This window comes from Phaseolus vulgaris, chromosome 3, assembly GCF_051622355.1.
Source record: "Phaseolus vulgaris cultivar YP4 chromosome 3, ASM5162235v1, whole genome shotgun sequence".
Classification (NCBI taxonomy): domain Eukaryota; kingdom Viridiplantae; phylum Streptophyta; class Magnoliopsida; order Fabales; family Fabaceae; genus Phaseolus; species Phaseolus vulgaris.
This window is the reverse complement of record NC_143500.1, coordinates 8,619,627-8,638,655: the sequence shown is the minus strand read 5'-3', so window position 1 is coordinate 8,638,655 and position 19,029 is coordinate 8,619,627. Positions and strand designations below refer to the sequence as shown.

Below are 19,029 nucleotides of genomic sequence, written 5' to 3'. Positions count from 1 at the left end.
ATTTTTCATATTGTGTTTTATTACAAATTAAAAAAAATAGAAATTAATTAAAAGTATAAACATGTGAAGATCCAATAATGATTTCTCATTTGTATTTGTTTGTGCAACTTCAGCCCCTAAAGGCTATACCCAACTAACCTTATGTAGTTTGTGTACATTGTTAGCTGTTTTCTGTCTGCTGCTGTTCCAACTAAACCCTAAGATCCATTAATGAAGGAAGCTACCTATGTTGCATTGCATCCATTCAAATGCCATGCCTATGGATGACCTAATTATTGTGTCATCTCTCTATTTTAGGTCAACCTTCTTAGCATAAAGATTCTTTGACACAGTAAAAAGTGAAAATATCTGCTTAACAACTCCTTATAATAAAATTTTAAATAAATAAATAAAAATTTAATTTATTGTATTATGAAGAATATGTTTTGATTATTTCTTACATGGCCAAAATTAACGCTGATAAAGTGGGGTGGGCTGTGAGGGACGGGTTTGCTTATTTCAACCCGCTGGCTCGTTTAGGTCCGTCTCGCATAATCTGTAATCCGCACGAGCCAAATGCGGGGCAGAACGGGTTGGCCCGCATAACCCGTATAACTTTAAAATGTATAATTTTTTTTACACTCTCATATTTTTTTAATGTAGCCTCATATTTTACTTTTCAAAATTTTTAATAACATCTTATTATGCATGTTTTATGAAAATAATATTATAAGACCATTTGTCTAATAAATCTAAATAAAACAAATTCAAAAAATTTATTTAAAAATTAATTTTTTTTAATAAATATTTCTTATGCGGCTGAGGTCCGCGGACCAATTCTTATACAGGCGAATTAAAAAAAATCAGTCCGTAAATTTTATAATAGACGCGTAAATTTTATACTAGACGGGTAAGTGCGGTGCGAGCCAATCCCATATTGCCACAGCCAAAATAACTACGTCTTGACCTTTTAACTAGAAACCATAATTAAACCATTTGAGAAGCAACAAAAATCAATTAAGTTATCCATCTTCTTCTGATACCTGCGTTCAATTATTGAGGCAGAGAATTTAACTTACAACAGTATTATTAGTCTCCACTCAGGTGAAAAAAAAAATATAAAAGTAAAGATTTATACCCAATAGAAAGATTATAAAAAGAGAATTCCTAAAAAAAAACTTAGAATGAAGGGATGAAAAAAGTGATATATATGACTTGTATAAAGTACGAGTAAAGCTTCCTCATGATTTCTGATAAATTGTTTTCAGAAATTCTCTTTACGTAATTTTGGTGAATAAATTTATATTAGTGGCATTCTGGTGGCATGACTTTGAATCTGGGTCTGTCTTTGCAGTAAGAGTAAAACATGAGTTTCCTCCTTGCCCAATCCATAGCTGCTACTTGCTGCTGTGAAAGCTTAATAAACTCTGGTCCATTGACTGGGTCTTGGGCTGAAGGATTCACCTTAGAGCATGAAGAAACTGGTGCTGAGGGGTCAGATATGCAGCCACTCAGTTCTATTTGTGCCAATGAAACAACAAATGGTGCATACTTGTAGTTAACTGGGTATTTGCCTCCATTAGTAGCCCATTCTGAACCATCCCATATTGTGGCATACACCGACATTGGTTTTGATGGATAAATAGAAGGATGTGTGTTGCTGTGTATGAATTCCCTCACTGGAACATTGTCCACTAAGAACCTACATAATCCACAATTGGTATCATTAGTAGTTGCCATTTAGCTAAGATAATTGACACTTAGGTTCAGCAAAGACGAACTGAGTGTTAATTATGCATAGTTTTTCCATTATGATATTCTTTCAATTTCAAGACTGAAACAAGACTTGTCTAACTTACACTGTGTGATAACTGTTCCACAAGATACTGTAATGATGATACTGCTGTGTTGGGTCGAACCAGAAATAGAATTTCTCTTCCCTCCCTGTGCTGACACTTCCATTGGCATAGACATTTGTTTGAATAACCCAGTCATTTCTCTTATCATGACCCAAAATTTCAATGTCTATTTCATCATGGTTGTGAGGGAATTTATCTGCATTTGACAGCTGATGTTTTCTCGAGTTAATTTCTTGAGGACATTCATAACCTCAATGGTAGATAATAGTAAGAAAGAATGTTGTCAATGAAGTAAGTGTCTGTGCTGTGATAGCATACATATATGATAACAGAAGACTCTTAAGCATAGAAGAAGTGAGCGTACATAAAAAGCAACAACAACTCCAGGTGACAAGCCAGAGGGTAATTTGATTGCAGCACTGAAAAATCCATAGTTATATCTTCTCTGTGATACCAAGCCGGAGCCTAAAGAATAATAGAAATTGTTATGAAATGATTAAAGCAAAACAAGGGACTTGCAAAATTTCAATAACTTGACTAAATGAAGAGGTTTTTCATATCAACCTGAGACTTTGTCGAGAGCCAGTGTGGCCGTGGACCCATTGCGGAGAAACTGGATATTGGAGGCCCCAAAGGCCTTAGAAAAAGCTTGATCAACTGGGACAAGAGGAAAAGAATCCGTCAAGCGTGTGACAGTTGGAATTGTAAAAGGCCTGTTGTGTGAAGAAACCACAGTGGTTAAGCAAAGGATTAGTAGATATGAGAAGCCTAGTTTTTGTTGGCAAAGTGCCATGTTTTGTGGACATGTGAGGAGAAAACATGTCAGATTGATTGGGTATATATTGGGTGTGGTTTAATGAATGGGGTTCATAATCTTTGCTTAGTTGTTTTCTAGCTGGCCATTGGCCAATTGCCTTTCTCCTTTAGACATTTCACAGTATTTTTTTATAGGTGTCTTGGATCATAAAGGCAAAGATCCAAAGGGTCATGTGGGTGTGATTTGTTTAGGTTTGGCAGGGCTTCTGTAGTGGGGCTGGCCTAATATTGGGTGCATGGGATGGGAATGGAGTGTTTAGTTAATGTTTGATGGGCAATCTCCCTCCCCTGCATGGCTGTAACATCTGTTACTTGTCTTATTCCTTCTAAATTTGTAATTCTAGCTGTGATCAATTGGGAGCAACCAATTTTCATAAAAACGCGTAACCTTTGATTGAATTTGTCTTCCAATTTCCACAATGATTAACATCATATATCATATCACTACTTACACTTTTTTCTTCGGACACTCCTCTTAAATTATGTGTATGTATAGTAGACACTATGAAACACTAATACTCTTAAATTATGTGTTTGTATCTGAAACACTAACATTATGAGATTATGTGTCTGAAGTGTTTTCCGTCTTTAAGTGTGTCTTATCTAATACTTTTATTGTTTAACATTACATAATCTAATTTGGAGGTTTAAATGATATTGGTATTGGAAGAAAATAAAAAGGTGATTTGTGAAAAAAGATAAAGTGAGGAACGAAACAAGGATAGTTGGGTTGACTTGGCATAAAAATTTGCTGTGAGTTTCCAGATCTAGCAATCTTAAATGCATGTCTCCTTTGAATGGTGAGGTGGTAGGTAAAAATAAAAGTTAAATGGACTAATCAGGAGAATCAATTAGGGATACATATAAGCTTGGTTTAAGCATATAATAAAGGTAATGAAGCTAACTAAAGTATGATATAGCAATTGAGCAAATGTGACAGAGGTGACTTAGCTGGCATGCAGAGGAATCTGATGCGACAGAAAAATAACTTAGTACATATTTAGACTATACACGTTCACATTGCTTTTGTAATCTTCTTTTGTAGTGTAGTAGTAGCATGAAAAGGTTGCAGGGATGGCATTGAAAGAAAAAGGACGTGTAGGTGGTGGTTGTCACAGTAAGAGTTATGGCACGGAATTACATTTTCCTACAGCACTCCATTGCTTACTCAATCTTAAATAGGCGAATGAAAACAAGGTAGAGATTGTCATGGATAGCAATTAGCATGGACAAATATGCAGGTAGGGCCAACTTGCTTTCAACTACCAAAAAGGATTGAAAATTTATTAATACAAAAATATTAGTGGATATATTATACAAAAAGGAAGGTATGGTTTTTTATCATGGGGTATTTTTTTTTATTATTAAAATGGGGTTTGTTTAAAAAAATTACAAATTTAGGTAAGTCGTGCCAATTTGACACGACTTTATATGCACAAATCGTGTCAACTTAACACGATTTCTGCCTATAATTTTTTTTTAAAAAAATTATTATTTATATATTGGGTAGTAAGTTATATAATGTTAAAAATTAATTTGATACATAATTGTCTAAGAGTGTTAGTTTTAAGAAACAAAAAATTGGATAATAGTGTATCACAATTATTCATTTTTTTTCTGAAGTAATAATTTTTTTTATCACAATTCAAATAATACATTTTTTAAACCTGTTTATTTTTTTAATGTCATTTATATTAAAATATAAAAAGGCATAAGTATGGTAATTATTTTGAAATAATTAAATAATTTTAAAATAATTATATAAATTTCAAATAAGTCAAATAATATAAATAATTTGTAATTATTTTCAAATAATTAAATAATTTAAAAATAATTATATATCCAATTTTTTTTCCTTAAAACTAACACTCTTAGAAAATTATGTATCAAATTAATTTTTAACATTACATAACTTACTACTCAATATATAAACAATAAAATTTAAAAAAAAAATTATGACGTGACAGAAGTCGTACCACTTTAGTATGACGTCGTAGAAGTCGTGCCAAGTTGACACGATTTCAGTATGACATGGCAGAGTCGTGTCAAATTTGAATGATTTGTTGCCTAAATTTGTAATTTTTTTTAAACGGACCCCATTTTAGTAAAAAAAAAAAAAACTCATCATGGTCGAAAACCCGGAAGGTCTCTTATGGAAAAAAAATATATGCAGAAGGAACACACATAATCATGAATCAACTGCAGAAAATAAACAATACAGATTTAACGTGGTTCGGTCGCCAACTGCAATCTACATCCACACGGGCAACTATTAGATTTTATTTTTGTCATGTTGCACACCAATTACAAGTACTGTGATCTTTTTAAGTAGAAATTATAAAGGGACACAATGATTAAGCCTACCCACTAAACATGGTGTCTAATCAGCTCAATCCAATTGATTTTAACTTCATACCCAATAGTCTCTTCCCTTGTAATCAAGTTGTAACTTGTTATGAGTTGGTGTCATTGGTCTATGAGTCTCGGTTCTTGATTAAAATGTCAATGATAGTGACAAAAGATCGTGTCATACTCAAGTTAATATTCGAGTTTTGATAATTAAGTATAATAAATGTGTATTAGTCTATTTATATATGAATGGGTTGAATCCTTGTGTCTCTAAACCTGCATTAGCACGATTTTCGTGGTTAATGTTGGGATATTGTGCACTGTCTTACTTCTAATTCTTCTTTAACTTGTCATTAAGGTGCGCTTAGCTGTATAATCGAAGGGTCTCATACTCATGTGATACGCATTTCATGCAATTTTTTTCTTCCACTGATTTCCTCTTAAAAAATAATTTATTTTTTCCAGTATAAAGTTTTGAGTACAAGTACCACTTGGTTTTCATCATGGAAGAGTTTTTATTGTTTTCTAAATGTAGACTTGGTTTTTGTCAGATTTTGTGATACAGCTACAGTGAAAAACAAACTCACTTGGAGGGATATAAAAAGTAAAAGCTGCTACTGTATTTAAGGTGCTTTATTTGCCAACATGTTGCCACTTTCTTCTCCTTTTCTTAGAATGGTATATTGCAGAGGTGAATACTGCACCCCACTTTCTATTATTAATTGGTTTTTCTGAACATTTCACTAGAAAATTGGAGTTTACTCTATTTGGTGAATCTATGTGAAATTCACCTACTAATGAAGACTTAAAGGTGTGTGACGTTAACATTTTTCTTATGATAAATTATAGTATATACAAAAAAAAGGCACCCATATCAATGTCCCTACTGTATTCGTTACGAAATTAGTTACAAATTTAGGGATAAGAAATTCATTAACCTATTATTAATTAACCTTTTTTGGTCAATTTTATCATAATCTTGTAGGGCGAAAGGTATCAGTTTCTCACTGTGTTTGGAAAATTGTGCTAATTTAGTGTTTAATACCATATTCCTTTCTTTGAATTTAATTGTCATTTACGACAGGAACATATCTCCATTTACATCCGGCAAATAAAAGTGGTGTAATGATATTTTTATGGGGAAGTAAAAAATGAATTTGATTAGATAAAGTTAAGGAGAGTACAAAATAAGTGGAAAGTGAGTAAATTTACTTATTAATAATAGTTTTATTTTTTATTTTATAACTGTTTAATATTACTATAATATATATCATGTAAATATTTTATTGATATTCACCATATAATTAAGTTTAAATTATATAACGTAATATACACAAATATTAATAAAATATTTATCATATAATTATGATAATAATCTAACATAAATAGTATTCAAATATTATTGACATAATTTATAAATAAGATTTTGACTTAATTTATATATGTCCAAATTTTAATAATTTGATTCAACTTCACAAAATTAATTTATAAAGTAAAGTTTTTATTCACTTATATATTATAATTTAATTATATTTTTAGTTGTGTGGATCTCTAACATTTCTCCTATCTCAAGACAAGACATCTCAAGTCTATTCGATTCCATCCTAGTGAAATTTATTACCTTATCATGTCATCCGTTATTAGACCGTTATTAAACCACCACAAATATCTAATCTTTTGTTGTGGAACACCTCAAACAAACTCAGAGAAAATGTGTCTACCACACAAACAAAACAATAACAGCGAAACCCACAAACGTAGGAGGTAGAAGGCAAATAGAATAGGGAACAAGAAAGAACCACACACTGAAATAATGTGGTTCAATTGAACTGTTAATGGACTTTAATGTACGTCTATTACATAATTTTCTATAATCAGATATTACAACTCATAGCTTTTCTCTCTTAGTAAACTCTTAAACTTTTATTCAAGCACAACTCAAACGTTAATCACAACTGATGATATAAAGTTCCTATTTATACAATAATATCGTTATAAATAACTCACGTGAAACATGCCTAGACTAATGAGAAAGACATGTGAAAAGTGGTTTTCATTATTAAGCAAGAAAGTGACTTAGATGGTTTCTCCAAACGGTCTAAGGTCTCAGTAGATGTTAAGAGACTAGACAATCTACTGAGACTATCCACCACATATCAATCACTAGACAGTTTGGTAGAGTTAGACGGTTTAGGAACCTTTAGACAAAATTTTATTGAGTTAATCATCACAAGTCTCCATATTGGTTTAGTATAAATCTTCTAAGTGAGAGTCATTGCTTACCATTAAGTCCATTACAAGCTTAATCACCAATTAATCAGATCAAATCCAAGCAATGAAAGAACTTGCTACTTGGTAGAACCTTCGTATTCCTATCAAAGGGGATTGTGATCTATTGAGACCTCCATCACCTTCACAGATCCTTGAATAATCTTCTCTCTTACAAAATGAAGTTTAATATCAATGTGCTTAATTCTTTCATGGTAGACTTTAAACAATTGTATTGTGCTGGTATTGTCACATTATACAATGACAATCTAGTCTTGCACCTCCAACTCTTTGGCTAGACCCCTTAACCATAAGGCTTCCTTCACTGTACTTTAGTTGTTGACAAAGTCACTACCTTTTATAAACTGATATTCTAGTTTAAGGCAGTACCATAAGCAATGATCACATAATTTGTGAGAGGCTTTCTACTGCCCAAATACTCAACAAAGTATGAATCAACAAATCCTTCTATGCAGATCTATAGGAGATCGCCTAGCGCCACCATAAACTAGAACTCTTCCAAGTGATCCCTTCAAGTACATGATGATCGATTGGAGGACATGATTTGAGATGTTAAAGTTGAGTCTTTTGTGGAAGTGCATGAATACGGAAGTATGTCAATCAATGCGGAGACTCCATTGTATCTTAGATCAACTAACTTCACACAATTATCGAGAGTGTTAAAATTGATGAATTTGAACACAATAAATGGATGAACTGATAAAAGGTTCATGGAATTGCTTCAGTTGTTGAAGGAAATGCTTCCCGAGAAAAATACTCTACCTAATCGTAATTATGAGGCCAAAATGATTTTTTGTCTGATGGGTATGGAGTATAAAAAGATACATGCATGTCCTAATGATTGTATATAATACATGAAAGAATTTGAATTCTTGAAAAATTGTCCGAAGTGTGGGTTATCACGTTACAAGTTGAAATAAAAGACGATGATAATATTGAAGAGATAGAAAAGTATGGACCTCCATTGAAGGTTGTGTTTGTTAATTTTTATTTTAAAAACAGTATCCATGCTAAAACAATAGAAATTGTTGACAATGTTGTATATGCATGAGTTTACCTTGTACAAGTGCTTGATTGTTTCTTTAGTTCGAATGATGAGTCATGATATTAGGTCGTGTATCACCTTCTGTTATTATGATGAAGCTTTGTATAGAGTACTGCAATTCATCTCTATGTAGTTATCGAATAGGATTATATCTTGCATTGTAATTCAAAATAATATTTGACCATGTTCCTCTTTAACATTTTCTAGCCCTTTATAATCTTCAGGATATAAAATATTTCTCTCGAAATGAGTCATTCAGTGCTTTTTCTACTGATCGAATTATGCAAGTCAAAGCTACCTTTTGTATGTATGATGTCAATGATTATAAAATTAAGATCATGGCATCAGGTCTTTTACTATACAAAAATACTTGATTTTGTTACCCTTTTTAACATAATTTTTAGCCTTGTGTATAAACTCTTCAGGATTTAGAAGATTTAGCTTATAATGAAATATCTAGTGTCTTTTCTAGGCTATATAACACTTGATCTATAGAGGGTCTTTGCCTTTTGAGCCCTACGCAAGACAAAGCTAGCTTTAGTACGATGTCAAATGCTTCAACTGAGTACTCCCCTTTGAGTTTAGGATCAGCAAATTCTGAAATAACACCACCTCTAACAACATCTCTGGCCTGAAAAGCAAACACATGGGAGGAATTCAGAAGTGTTAGCTGGGGATCACCATGTTTGTGAAGAATAATAAAGACTTGAAGGTTTCTTGTCTTTTCTTTTTATAGAAAAAAATAATTTCCATACTGAACTCATGGTTTAATGTAAAATCTAGTATATTGAGATTAGTTTAAGTAAATCTTTAGTTATGTTCAATGATTTAAAATTGACTTTTTTTTTCAAAATGTGATCGACGGCGGCTCAATAGCAACTCAACAACAAGTAGCCTGATAAATCCAATAAACTCTTGTTAGGATAAGTTTTAAATGACTCTAAGTCTAACTCAATCTTATAAAACTGGTTTATAAGGTGAGGTTTGCATCCACTTATATACTATGAAATGTCCATTTCTAATCGATGTGGGATTTCTAACCATTGTAATCAAGAAATTAGCAAACCATGTACCCTTAGGCTCTAAGAATGTAATTACCCACCATTTTACCCAGAGACATTGGTCTGTTGAAATCAATGTTAATGATCCTTTGTCCTGATAGAAGTTGCAATAACACTATTCCAAAGCTGTAGACATCTCCAGAGGCCTTAACTTGGTGATTTGTCCTATATTCAGGATCAATATAACCAAATGTTCCTCTTACTTCAGAGCTCACATAGGATTGACCCAAGTCCATAACCCTGGACAACCCAAAGTCTGAAAGCTTTGCTTGGAACTTAGCATCAATAAGAATGTTTGATGGCTGAAAATATATCATGAAATAACAAGATTTCAGTGAATGAAAGTGAGTACTTGAAAGATAGATATGGAACAAGAAAGATGCTATGTGTATATATATATATATATACCTTTATATCACGGTGAACGATGCAGCCATTTGGGTAGGTATGGAGAAACTGAAGGCCTCTTGCACTGTCAATGGCAATCTCTAGTCTTTGAATCCATGAAAGAACTTTACCATTGCCTGTTGTATCATAGTTTTGTGTTCAAGAACTTGTATAATAAAAGAAGCTTAGGAAATTTTGAATGAATAAAAGAGAGGGGAAGAAAGATATACCAAATAGCCATTCTGAGAGGTTTCCATTGTGGCATAGCTCATACACTAGGAAGCATTCACCTTCACTTTCACAGTATCCCAGCAAAGCTACTAGGTTGTGATGTCTAACATGGTAAAGGCTTCTCACTTCTCTAACAAATGTCTCCATGTAACATTCACTGGTGATATGCTTCACTGCAACAGATTGGTTGTTGGAGAGTACACCTTTGTACACTTTTCCTTGAGCCACCCAAATGAAAAGTAAAAAATACAATTTCAGTTTATGTCTTTCCCATTTTGAATGCACTTCATGTTATCTCATTTTAAATATTCTCATTATGCAGCTTCACCTTTCTTCGTTGACTACTTGGCTACATGCTTATATCATTTCGTTTATTATTTATGTTGTCATAGGATGTGGTTAGTGTTTAACTTCTACAGAATCTTCCATGATTTAGTTTGGCATTGCTTGGACAAATTAGAGTTAATCTAAGTGCAATGGTGATGAATAGAAAGAAAACACAAATCCAGAAGTTAAGTTACATTCTTACCGGCTATGCCTTGGCCTATGAAATTTGAAGCACTGAGATTGCTTGTTGCTGCATAAACATCCTTCAAAGTTATCTTCAGTGAAGGTGAATCAGAAGACTCTGGAAAATGGATGGTGTTACGTTAGAAAGAGAAAAAAGATGGTTCAGGACCATAAAAATGAACAAAGGCCTTTTAGTATTGAGTACCATTTTGTACGGATGGAACACTTCTATTTCTTCTGACAAATAATGCTACTGCGGCAAGAAACACCAATACTATAACTCCTGTTATGCCAAATGCAATCCAGAGACCTGTTTTTCAACAAAATTGTCATGTATTGTTTAACAAAATCATCATGAATCATATCTGGTAGCAACCTGAACATATATATGTACCTGAGTTGATATTAGCATTGCCCCTAGCCTTCACTTCTTGATTAGCTGAAGCAAATCCTGATTCATTGAGAATGCCAAATGCAAAATCACTCAGATTATTTTTAAAATGATCTTCTATGAGTAAAAGTTTAAACTAACAAGCTCTAAGAAGTAAAATCGGTGGATTGAAAGGAGAAAGGAGGCTATCAGTTGTTGTTGCTAATCAAAATAAAAAGCAAATTAACTCTAGTTTTAGATCTCACCTGCAGAAAGGGCATGTTCCCCGAGGCATTTATAAACTTCTAGAATTGATTCCTTATCAAAAATTCTTGTGCTTGTTAGTGAGACAAGCACAGCAAACCTACAAAGATAAGAACTGATATTTGCTGACTCTGGTCCTCTGGTATCCTCCCATGCTTTCAAACATTTAGTGCAAGTTTCATTTGGCCTACCATTTGTGCTTAAAGGCATGCATTCTTCCTCCAATCTCCTAAGCTTGTCTCCAAGCTGATTAATAACATCTGTGATGGTGTAATCAGAACAACCACCAGTTCCACTTGTTAGCTTCTCTATTCCATAACAGGTAAAATATTTGTCAAAAGCTTCCATTGATGCTATACAGTTTTTTTGCTCTGAGGGATTCAAAAAGACTTTGCCAGTTTGGTTTGTCCTCACCCCCAAGGCATAAAGGTAATCCCCAAAATATGGTCCACAACAGCCATTGGTAAACCCTCCCCAATGGTACAATTCACAATTCGAACTAACCAAGGATGAAGAAGATGGAATATCAAGGACACAGTTAGAAACAGAAGTTTGAGAAGATCCAAGATAAAGGGTGATAGAAAGCAGGAGAAGCAATAGCAAGGATCTTTTCCCTTGAAATTTCATTGCAATAGGACAAGAGAAATATATAACATGCTATCAACAAATTGTTCATAATGGTTGACACAAATGATTAATATGAAGTGTCACTCCATCAGCATAACACCACTATTTAGATCCCAATCTAGTCACCAAGAAGAATATTTAGAAAAAATAAGGATAATATATGACAGATATTATGTACAATTTGTTTGAAATGTGACTCTTTTGGAGTTGTTTAAACATCTGGAACATGAGCTTCAAGCAAGTGGCTGAAGATTGATTGTTAAACAGTTTCTCTCATTCTTCTTCTCCCTGTTTTAGATAAACAACAAGAACAAGGTGCTTTCACTCTGCCGTATCAGACAAATGGCCGAACCTTAGGATTACATTACATGCATGTCACCTTTTAGAAGGGCCGGTTTGAACCGTCCATCTGAATCCAAATAAAATAATAGATATAATAAAATAATGCCAAGCACAAATTCTTTTTGGAATGAGTCCTTAATTCAACTCAATCATATTGGTGGATTATATGAATAAATTTGTTAAACTATTGTAAACATATTTTATATCTCTAATTATTCAATGTTAGGATAAGTAGATTTTCAAATTTTCTTTGATTCTTTTTAACTTTGGATATGGGTGGAGAGTCATGACTTTTCATACCTCCTTCACAGAGATTTTACATTTTTTTTTGGATGAATCTTATTATTTCCTAGTATAAAACATAAAAAAAAACAATAAATTTAATAAATTAAAATTTTATGTTAAATTAGTGTTAAATTCACTTTTGTGTGATTTACTCATGAACCACTAATGGGGAAGAGCTCCAATATTTTACCTTTCTCTGAAACAGGAAGTAGTCCTAATTTTACCATACAAGAAGTAGTCATAATGAAATTGACAAAAAAAATGTCTTTTTGGTCATGTAGATAGCATGAACTTGAGAGGTGTTTCCCCTCATCTTATTCCCACTTATTTACATTTTTTTTTTCATTTTAAACCCATATTATTGTGACTAAATAATTTATCTTCTATTAAACAAAAAAGGCAGTTATAGAAAAACATACTTATTTTATTTTAAATAATAGACATGTTTTTATCATTATATATAATTCATAATCTATAACAATAAAAATTATAAATTTGTTCTCCAAACTTGTTAGACAATTATTACAAAATTTTCCATTATTCTATTTCAGCTTCCAATGCTGATTACATTGTTAAAAAATATATGTCTAATTATTTATACAATCGAATCGAATCCAATTCTAAAAATTAAAAATTAAAAATTATCTGATTGTTCAAAATTGATATACATGAAGCTAGAGTTGTCAACATAGTCTTAAACCCCTAGCAACATCTCCTATATATAATATGATTATATTAATGTCTATATGTATGATTAATTACAGTGTCCCTATTAAGTAATATGATTAATTTAATGTCTATAGCAAGACTCCATAAGAATATGATAATAGAACTCGAAGGCCTAAGACAAGTCATAGGACTACCAATGCCACAAACACAAAGGGTAGTAGCCCTAATAAAGGACATAGTAAGTATAAAATGCTCCCCTAAGAATCTGGTGATGGATGACTGGGAGAATTATAAATGTGGATGGTAATTATAGCAGCTGCTTCAGCTTGTGAATCAGTTACTACTTTCGCATTAACTTCTACAATCCATTATCTCTTTAGCTCAGCTTTCTTAGCTCTTATTCTGTCTTTAAAGTCTATAACTTCTTGAATTCAAAAGGTGTGGTAAGGCTTCTTGGAAGCTTTGTTAGTGGAGGTTGTTGAATCCTTTCACTAGAACACATTTTGGTATCTGTGAGAGGTATGAGACGATTTCATCATTGTTGTCTTATAGGAAGATAAAGGTCGTGTTTTCTGCGTGGAAGGTCTTGGTTGGGTGAATGATGTACAAATATTGTGATGAAGGTCTTGGTCTTTAGCACATCCTTTTTCTTTGTCAAAAATAAGAAGGTTTGAACCTTTGGTTGTTAAGCATTAAACTAAAGCCCACATCAGTTTTATTTGGAAATTTGAATGGTTTATAGTTATTACTATGTGAATTTGATAAGTCTATTGTGAGACTATTTAGAGAGATTGCATTCTCCTTATGAAAATGTAAAAGTGAAATAAAATATTTTTTATGTTCACAAATTGGTATCATAGCTATAGCCAGTATAACCAATAGTTTAGCTTTGTACATGTTGTATAGAGCTATTGATGAAGCAATTTTTTAGAAGATTGTTGGAGCGTCAACTTCAAAAGAAGTATGGGACATTTTGAAACAAGTGTTCAAGGGTGTTGTTCGAGTTAAACAAATGAGTATTCAAACTCTACGAGGTGAATTGGAGGTCAAGAAAATGAATGATTCGGAAGATGTATCTAGTTACATTACTTGTGTGCAAACGATAGCCAATCAACTCAAACACAATTTGGAAAAGACCATAAATGGAATGGTGTCGAGGCATCATGTGAAAGGAATATATGGTCTAATCATTATGTTCCAATATCATTTAAGCCAGAGTCTTCCTTAAATCCTTTCGGTTAAAAGGGTAAAAGTGCAGAAGATTTTGTTTGAGAAATTAAAAGTAATTTAATCCATAAAACTGGAAGTGTGGGTGATGATAATCAGAAATCAGAAAAACAATTTGAATGAAGAATAGGAAAGGTTTGAGTTTAAGGGAGGAATTTGTTAAGCATTAAAAAATCAAAGTTGCCATCATTTTTGTTTTTGAAATTTGAATGACCAATAATTATTACCTTTAATTCTAATTTTGAATTACATTTATACTATGATTTTAAATGTAATTTATAGTATAGTTGTTACGAGAGAACATTTGAATTTGAGAAGTCTATTGTGAGACTATTTAGAGAGATTGTATTGTCCATTTGAAAATGTAGCAGTGAAATCAAACATATTTTTTGTTCACATTGATAGCATTATCGCTAGTAGATATATGCTTCATTTTTTCTAAGCTCCCCCAATCATACGCTGGTAGATTGATTGTTAGTCTAGTGGCCACTAATAAGAGTTTACTGAGATCAATGTAAGGTAGACGATGAAAAGTGCGATACGAATATATCATGAAAATTCATTCTTCAATATGGAGAGAATAAGGTATTTCTAGTGCCTCGAGGAACCATCGAATGATGATTTTGGATTGGTCATCCCTAATGTCCTTCCATGGTACATTGAACTGAGGTTTGGAGACGGGGTAAATTTTTTAATACATGTCCACATGACTCTCTTTTTCTTTCTCTTATCTTAGGAGGTTTAGCTTCTACCATGCCCCTAACTAAAGCTTGTTGGGGTTATTCTTCTTCTTCTTACAAGATAGTGCTCTTACTTTTTTTTTAATTGCACCCTTCTTATTTTATCTTGGTAAGTGAATGAAAATGAGCAAATGTTGTTGCAAGTGGAGGATTACACGGTGCAACTTGTGACATAAAAGGTTTAGGGAGATAAATCAAGGGAAGGGCACAACTACAATCTAGGTAGGAAGATGATTAATTATTTAGGGTGGAAGATTGAGGTATTTTATGGATGGTGTGAATTGGTGTGAGACATGGTGTGTTCATGGAGCAAGGAAGGCTAGAGTGTTAGTAGGACAAGAAGGTCCAAAGGTTGTGAAGGAAGGAATATGTGGTAGATAATCCTTTTGTGGAAGATGGTAAGGAGAGGGTAAGTTGTTAATTGTTTAACCTTTGAGCGTTGTTTATATTACCTATAGAGGTACTTGTAGTAGATTTTCATGTTAATCTTCTTCTCAAAAAAAGTTTACAATATGAATTATCTTGAATCATTGTGCCTATACACATTGACCTAACCATTTTAGTAGCAATTCTTGTCTTTAGAATAGTGGATAACATCAACAATATAGCTTGGCTGACAATTATTTTTTGTCCAAGCACCATGGACTAAATATCGCATTTCCTTATAATCATGGCATCTTGTTGAAATATGTGAACGAGTTCTCAGTAGATAGTTTGGTGATTGGTGAAGAAGTTCTTGATAGCATAATGTTCCATTGTTAGAGAGACACCTAGGTTTCTTTTGCCTAGTTTTTCAATGTCGACAAAGAATAATACATTCAGTTGGACGACTCATTGTTGAAAAAGATGAGTTCTTGGAGGAGAGAGAAATAGAGCTTTGGTTGTAGTTTCGGAAAGCAATTTTCATGCGGTTAAAAGTAATGGGGGGTTTCTTCCTGCATCCCAACATTCTTTTTCGTGCACCCCATCAAAAACGTGAAATGACAAAAATAATATTGGAAGGTTTTAAATAATCCTTAGTGCAGTGTCTCCCTCCCTTTTCTCTGCAATTTTTTCTTGACACTGTTTTGATGAGCATTCTTTTAGAATTTGGTGCGCTTTCAGTGGACATACACAAAAATTTGTAGATTCCAATTTCTTTTCGATGGTTAGTGAGAGGGTTTGGAGTCCTTGTTTGCCAGAGAAGAAAGGTAAGGTTTAGATTTTGTTTACTTTCATAATCTCTAATCGAAAATGTTCGCGAAAATGGAAAATCTATAAGGCATTAGGGGAATGCATACAAATAAAATTTTGGAAATAGAATTTTGTAACATGTTTCCGAAATAGACTTTTCCTGAACTACTTTATGGAATGGAATTTTTGGAATAGGATTCCAGATTTGGAATTCCATAATCCTATTTCAGAAAGGTCATTCCAGAAATCATATCTTGTAAACATGGTTTTGTCTGCTTTTTCAATGTTTTTCTTAAATGAGTGTCTAGTTTTTTATAATAAAGTGTTTTGTATTAATTTGAATGATGCATATGCAAATAAAAATGGTGAGAACTACGAAAGGATGCATATAGGGAAATTGTGTACGATTAAAAGAAGAAGAAACGGTGATAAAGATGAACAACATATTGAACATGAACCTAAAGAAGCACAACCCCATGTAGAAGATGAAGCCTAACCCGATATGGAGGATGGAACGTATCCTAGAGGGCTAGTGGATAAATCATTGTTTGGACGTATTGAGGACCATGTGGTGAATGATGTGGTAAGTAAATATGTTGAAATATGATATATGAACATAACTTGTTGTTTTGTAAACTGAAAATTTGATATTATTTTGGTTTGTTATTGTAGGATCGTGGTGATTTGAAATTGGTTTCTCATGGGAGAAAAATAAATAAGATGGGTGTTCCTCATGGACACATACAAGCTGTAGTGGAATTGTTGAGCTTATTTGGTCTTGTTGATGTAAGTTATGACACAACAAACAAAAGATTGTTATCTACCTTTGTAGATAAGTGGCATGCAGATACAAATACCTTTCATTTGTCTATAGAGGAGTTAACCATCACATTGGATGATCTGTCAAATTTGTTGCATCTCCCAATTATCAGGAAATTCTACACCTACCCAAACTTATATGTAGTTGTGGCGATGGATTTGTTGGTACAGTCACTCTGTGTTGATTGTGGAGCAACAATTGCAGAGACAAGGCATTGTCAAGGTGGTAACATGCGTCTAAATTGGTTGAGGGAGGTCTACGAGGATGTGTGCAACAATAAACAGTGGACAGTGGCTGCTACAGCATATTTGCTCCACCTTGTCAGTTGCATCATCTTTGTGGATAAGAATGTTACATTAGTTAGATTGTCTTACATGAGATTCTTTGTAGATTTGAGACACACTGAGGGATACTCGTGGGTGACAACTGCTTTGATCCACATGTACAAGCATTTGGGATATACTAGCTATGCAAATATGGGGAGCTAGCTGGTTATGTCATATTATTGCAAGTGTAGATATACGAGCGTTTCTCATGTATTGAACAAAGACAGATGCGAGATGAGTATGTTGAGGATGATCCTTGGTGCATGTAGTATGTTGTTGGGAGTAAATTGTCATCACTTGCATTTGTCCGGATGCAGTTAGATATCATCTCCCTAGGTGTAATGCAATTTACGTCGTATGGAGACCACATGGTAATGCGTCCTTTTGAGTGAATTTCTTTATTTTTAGGGTACATTCAGTTGGAGACATGTCCAAAATTGCATTTACCTGATCGTGTACTTCGACAGCATGGATATATATAAAGTATCCCTCGTCACCCAGCTTTCGTGATAGATGGAAACCCCTCAACAGGTGAGGTGGATCGATGATGGTTACATTTTAATGATTATGTCGTCCATGATGCCACCTTAGTATTTGATGTTAAAGCATGCATCCCTCGATATATGGAGTGGTTTTGGTCTATATCACATCCATATATCATTCAAATGGTTGAGGATGGTTGTCCCCCAGTGATGATCCCTGTTGCACGTGGACATGTAAGAGGACATAAGTAGGTAGATGATTGTGACACAGAGCATCCCACAGTGATTAGAACTTATAATTTTTTTAAAATTATACATGCAGACTTTTGATTAATATAATTTGTTGTATGATTGTAGGGTCTTTGTTGTAGAATTGCAACAACGTTGCAGTCGATAGTGGAGGAAGGTTACATTGTTGATGGTTCACCTGTGTGGGAAGGGACACATAGATTCCTTATGCTAGCCCGATCATCCATTGATGATATGTTTGTGTATCTCTAGAGACCACAACATGGAATTTGAAGAACATAAACTTTCTTGAAGTTTATATTTTGAATGACCATGGAATTACTTCTTATAATATAAATTCTTATGTAATTATAATAAAAGTAAATGTTTACATATTGAATTATCATTTGAAATACAAAGTGTGAACTACAAATGTCATCTAACGGACATAATTTGCATAAAAACTTGCATCTGACTAGTATAATACGATGATCAAGCTAGGGCGATGGGATAACAATTGGTGGACCATAATATATCTACTGGTGGAATCAAACAACCTTCTTGCAATTGCGCTTGAATAAAATCATTAAAAAATGTAAGTAAACATCTTTCCCTAAGCAATATAATTGGACTATACCTGTACATAACATATCTCATATCTGTAATTGTTATCCACTAATTTGTGCTAACCTACAAACTAAAGAAAATGAATTAACTTAATTCATATGACAAAGCATTAATAAATAAAGAACATGAATTGAAATCATTACAATTACCATGTTGTCAACAAGAAGTGAGTTTTTTAGATATTCATATCGTCCATCCCCTCCAAACAAATCAATTTATTCTTGCTGCCATTGACTAGGTTTTCTATGCAAGTTTATGCGAACAACAACCCATGAGTCCTCTCCTACTCCCAACAGTGCAACATCAACAATATCAACAATGTA

General features: G+C 33.2%; 2 protein-coding genes across 2 annotated transcripts; both read right to left on the bottom strand.

Moving 5' to 3' along the window:
* Positions 1-1,164: 1,164 nt before the first annotated feature.
* Positions 1,165-2,755, bottom strand: XTH33 (xyloglucan:xyloglucosyl transferase 33). Its single transcript, XM_068606610.2, has 4 exons — positions 2,403-2,755; positions 2,203-2,303; positions 1,839-2,047; positions 1,165-1,681 (listed from the first exon to the last, which is right to left on the bottom strand). The coding sequence occupies exons 1-4, from the start codon at positions 2,629-2,631 to the stop codon at positions 1,285-1,287; spliced, it is 936 nt and encodes a 311-aa protein (XP_068462711.1). The 5' UTR covers positions 2,632-2,755; the 3' UTR covers positions 1,165-1,284.
* Positions 2,756-8,616: 5,861 nt separating this feature from the next.
* Positions 8,617-12,125, bottom strand: LOC137806470 (putative serine/threonine-protein kinase PBL1). The gene is made up of 8 exons (XM_090300391.1): positions 11,163-12,125; positions 10,921-10,965; positions 10,732-10,836; positions 10,546-10,644; positions 10,016-10,234; positions 9,807-9,922; positions 9,440-9,700; positions 8,617-8,968 (listed from the first exon to the last, which is right to left on the bottom strand). Exons 1-8 carry the CDS (start codon positions 11,785-11,787, stop codon positions 8,780-8,782), a joined length of 1,659 nt encoding a protein of 552 aa, XP_090156517.1. The 5' UTR covers positions 11,788-12,125; the 3' UTR covers positions 8,617-8,779.
* Between the last annotated feature and the right edge of the window lie 6,904 nt (positions 12,126-19,029).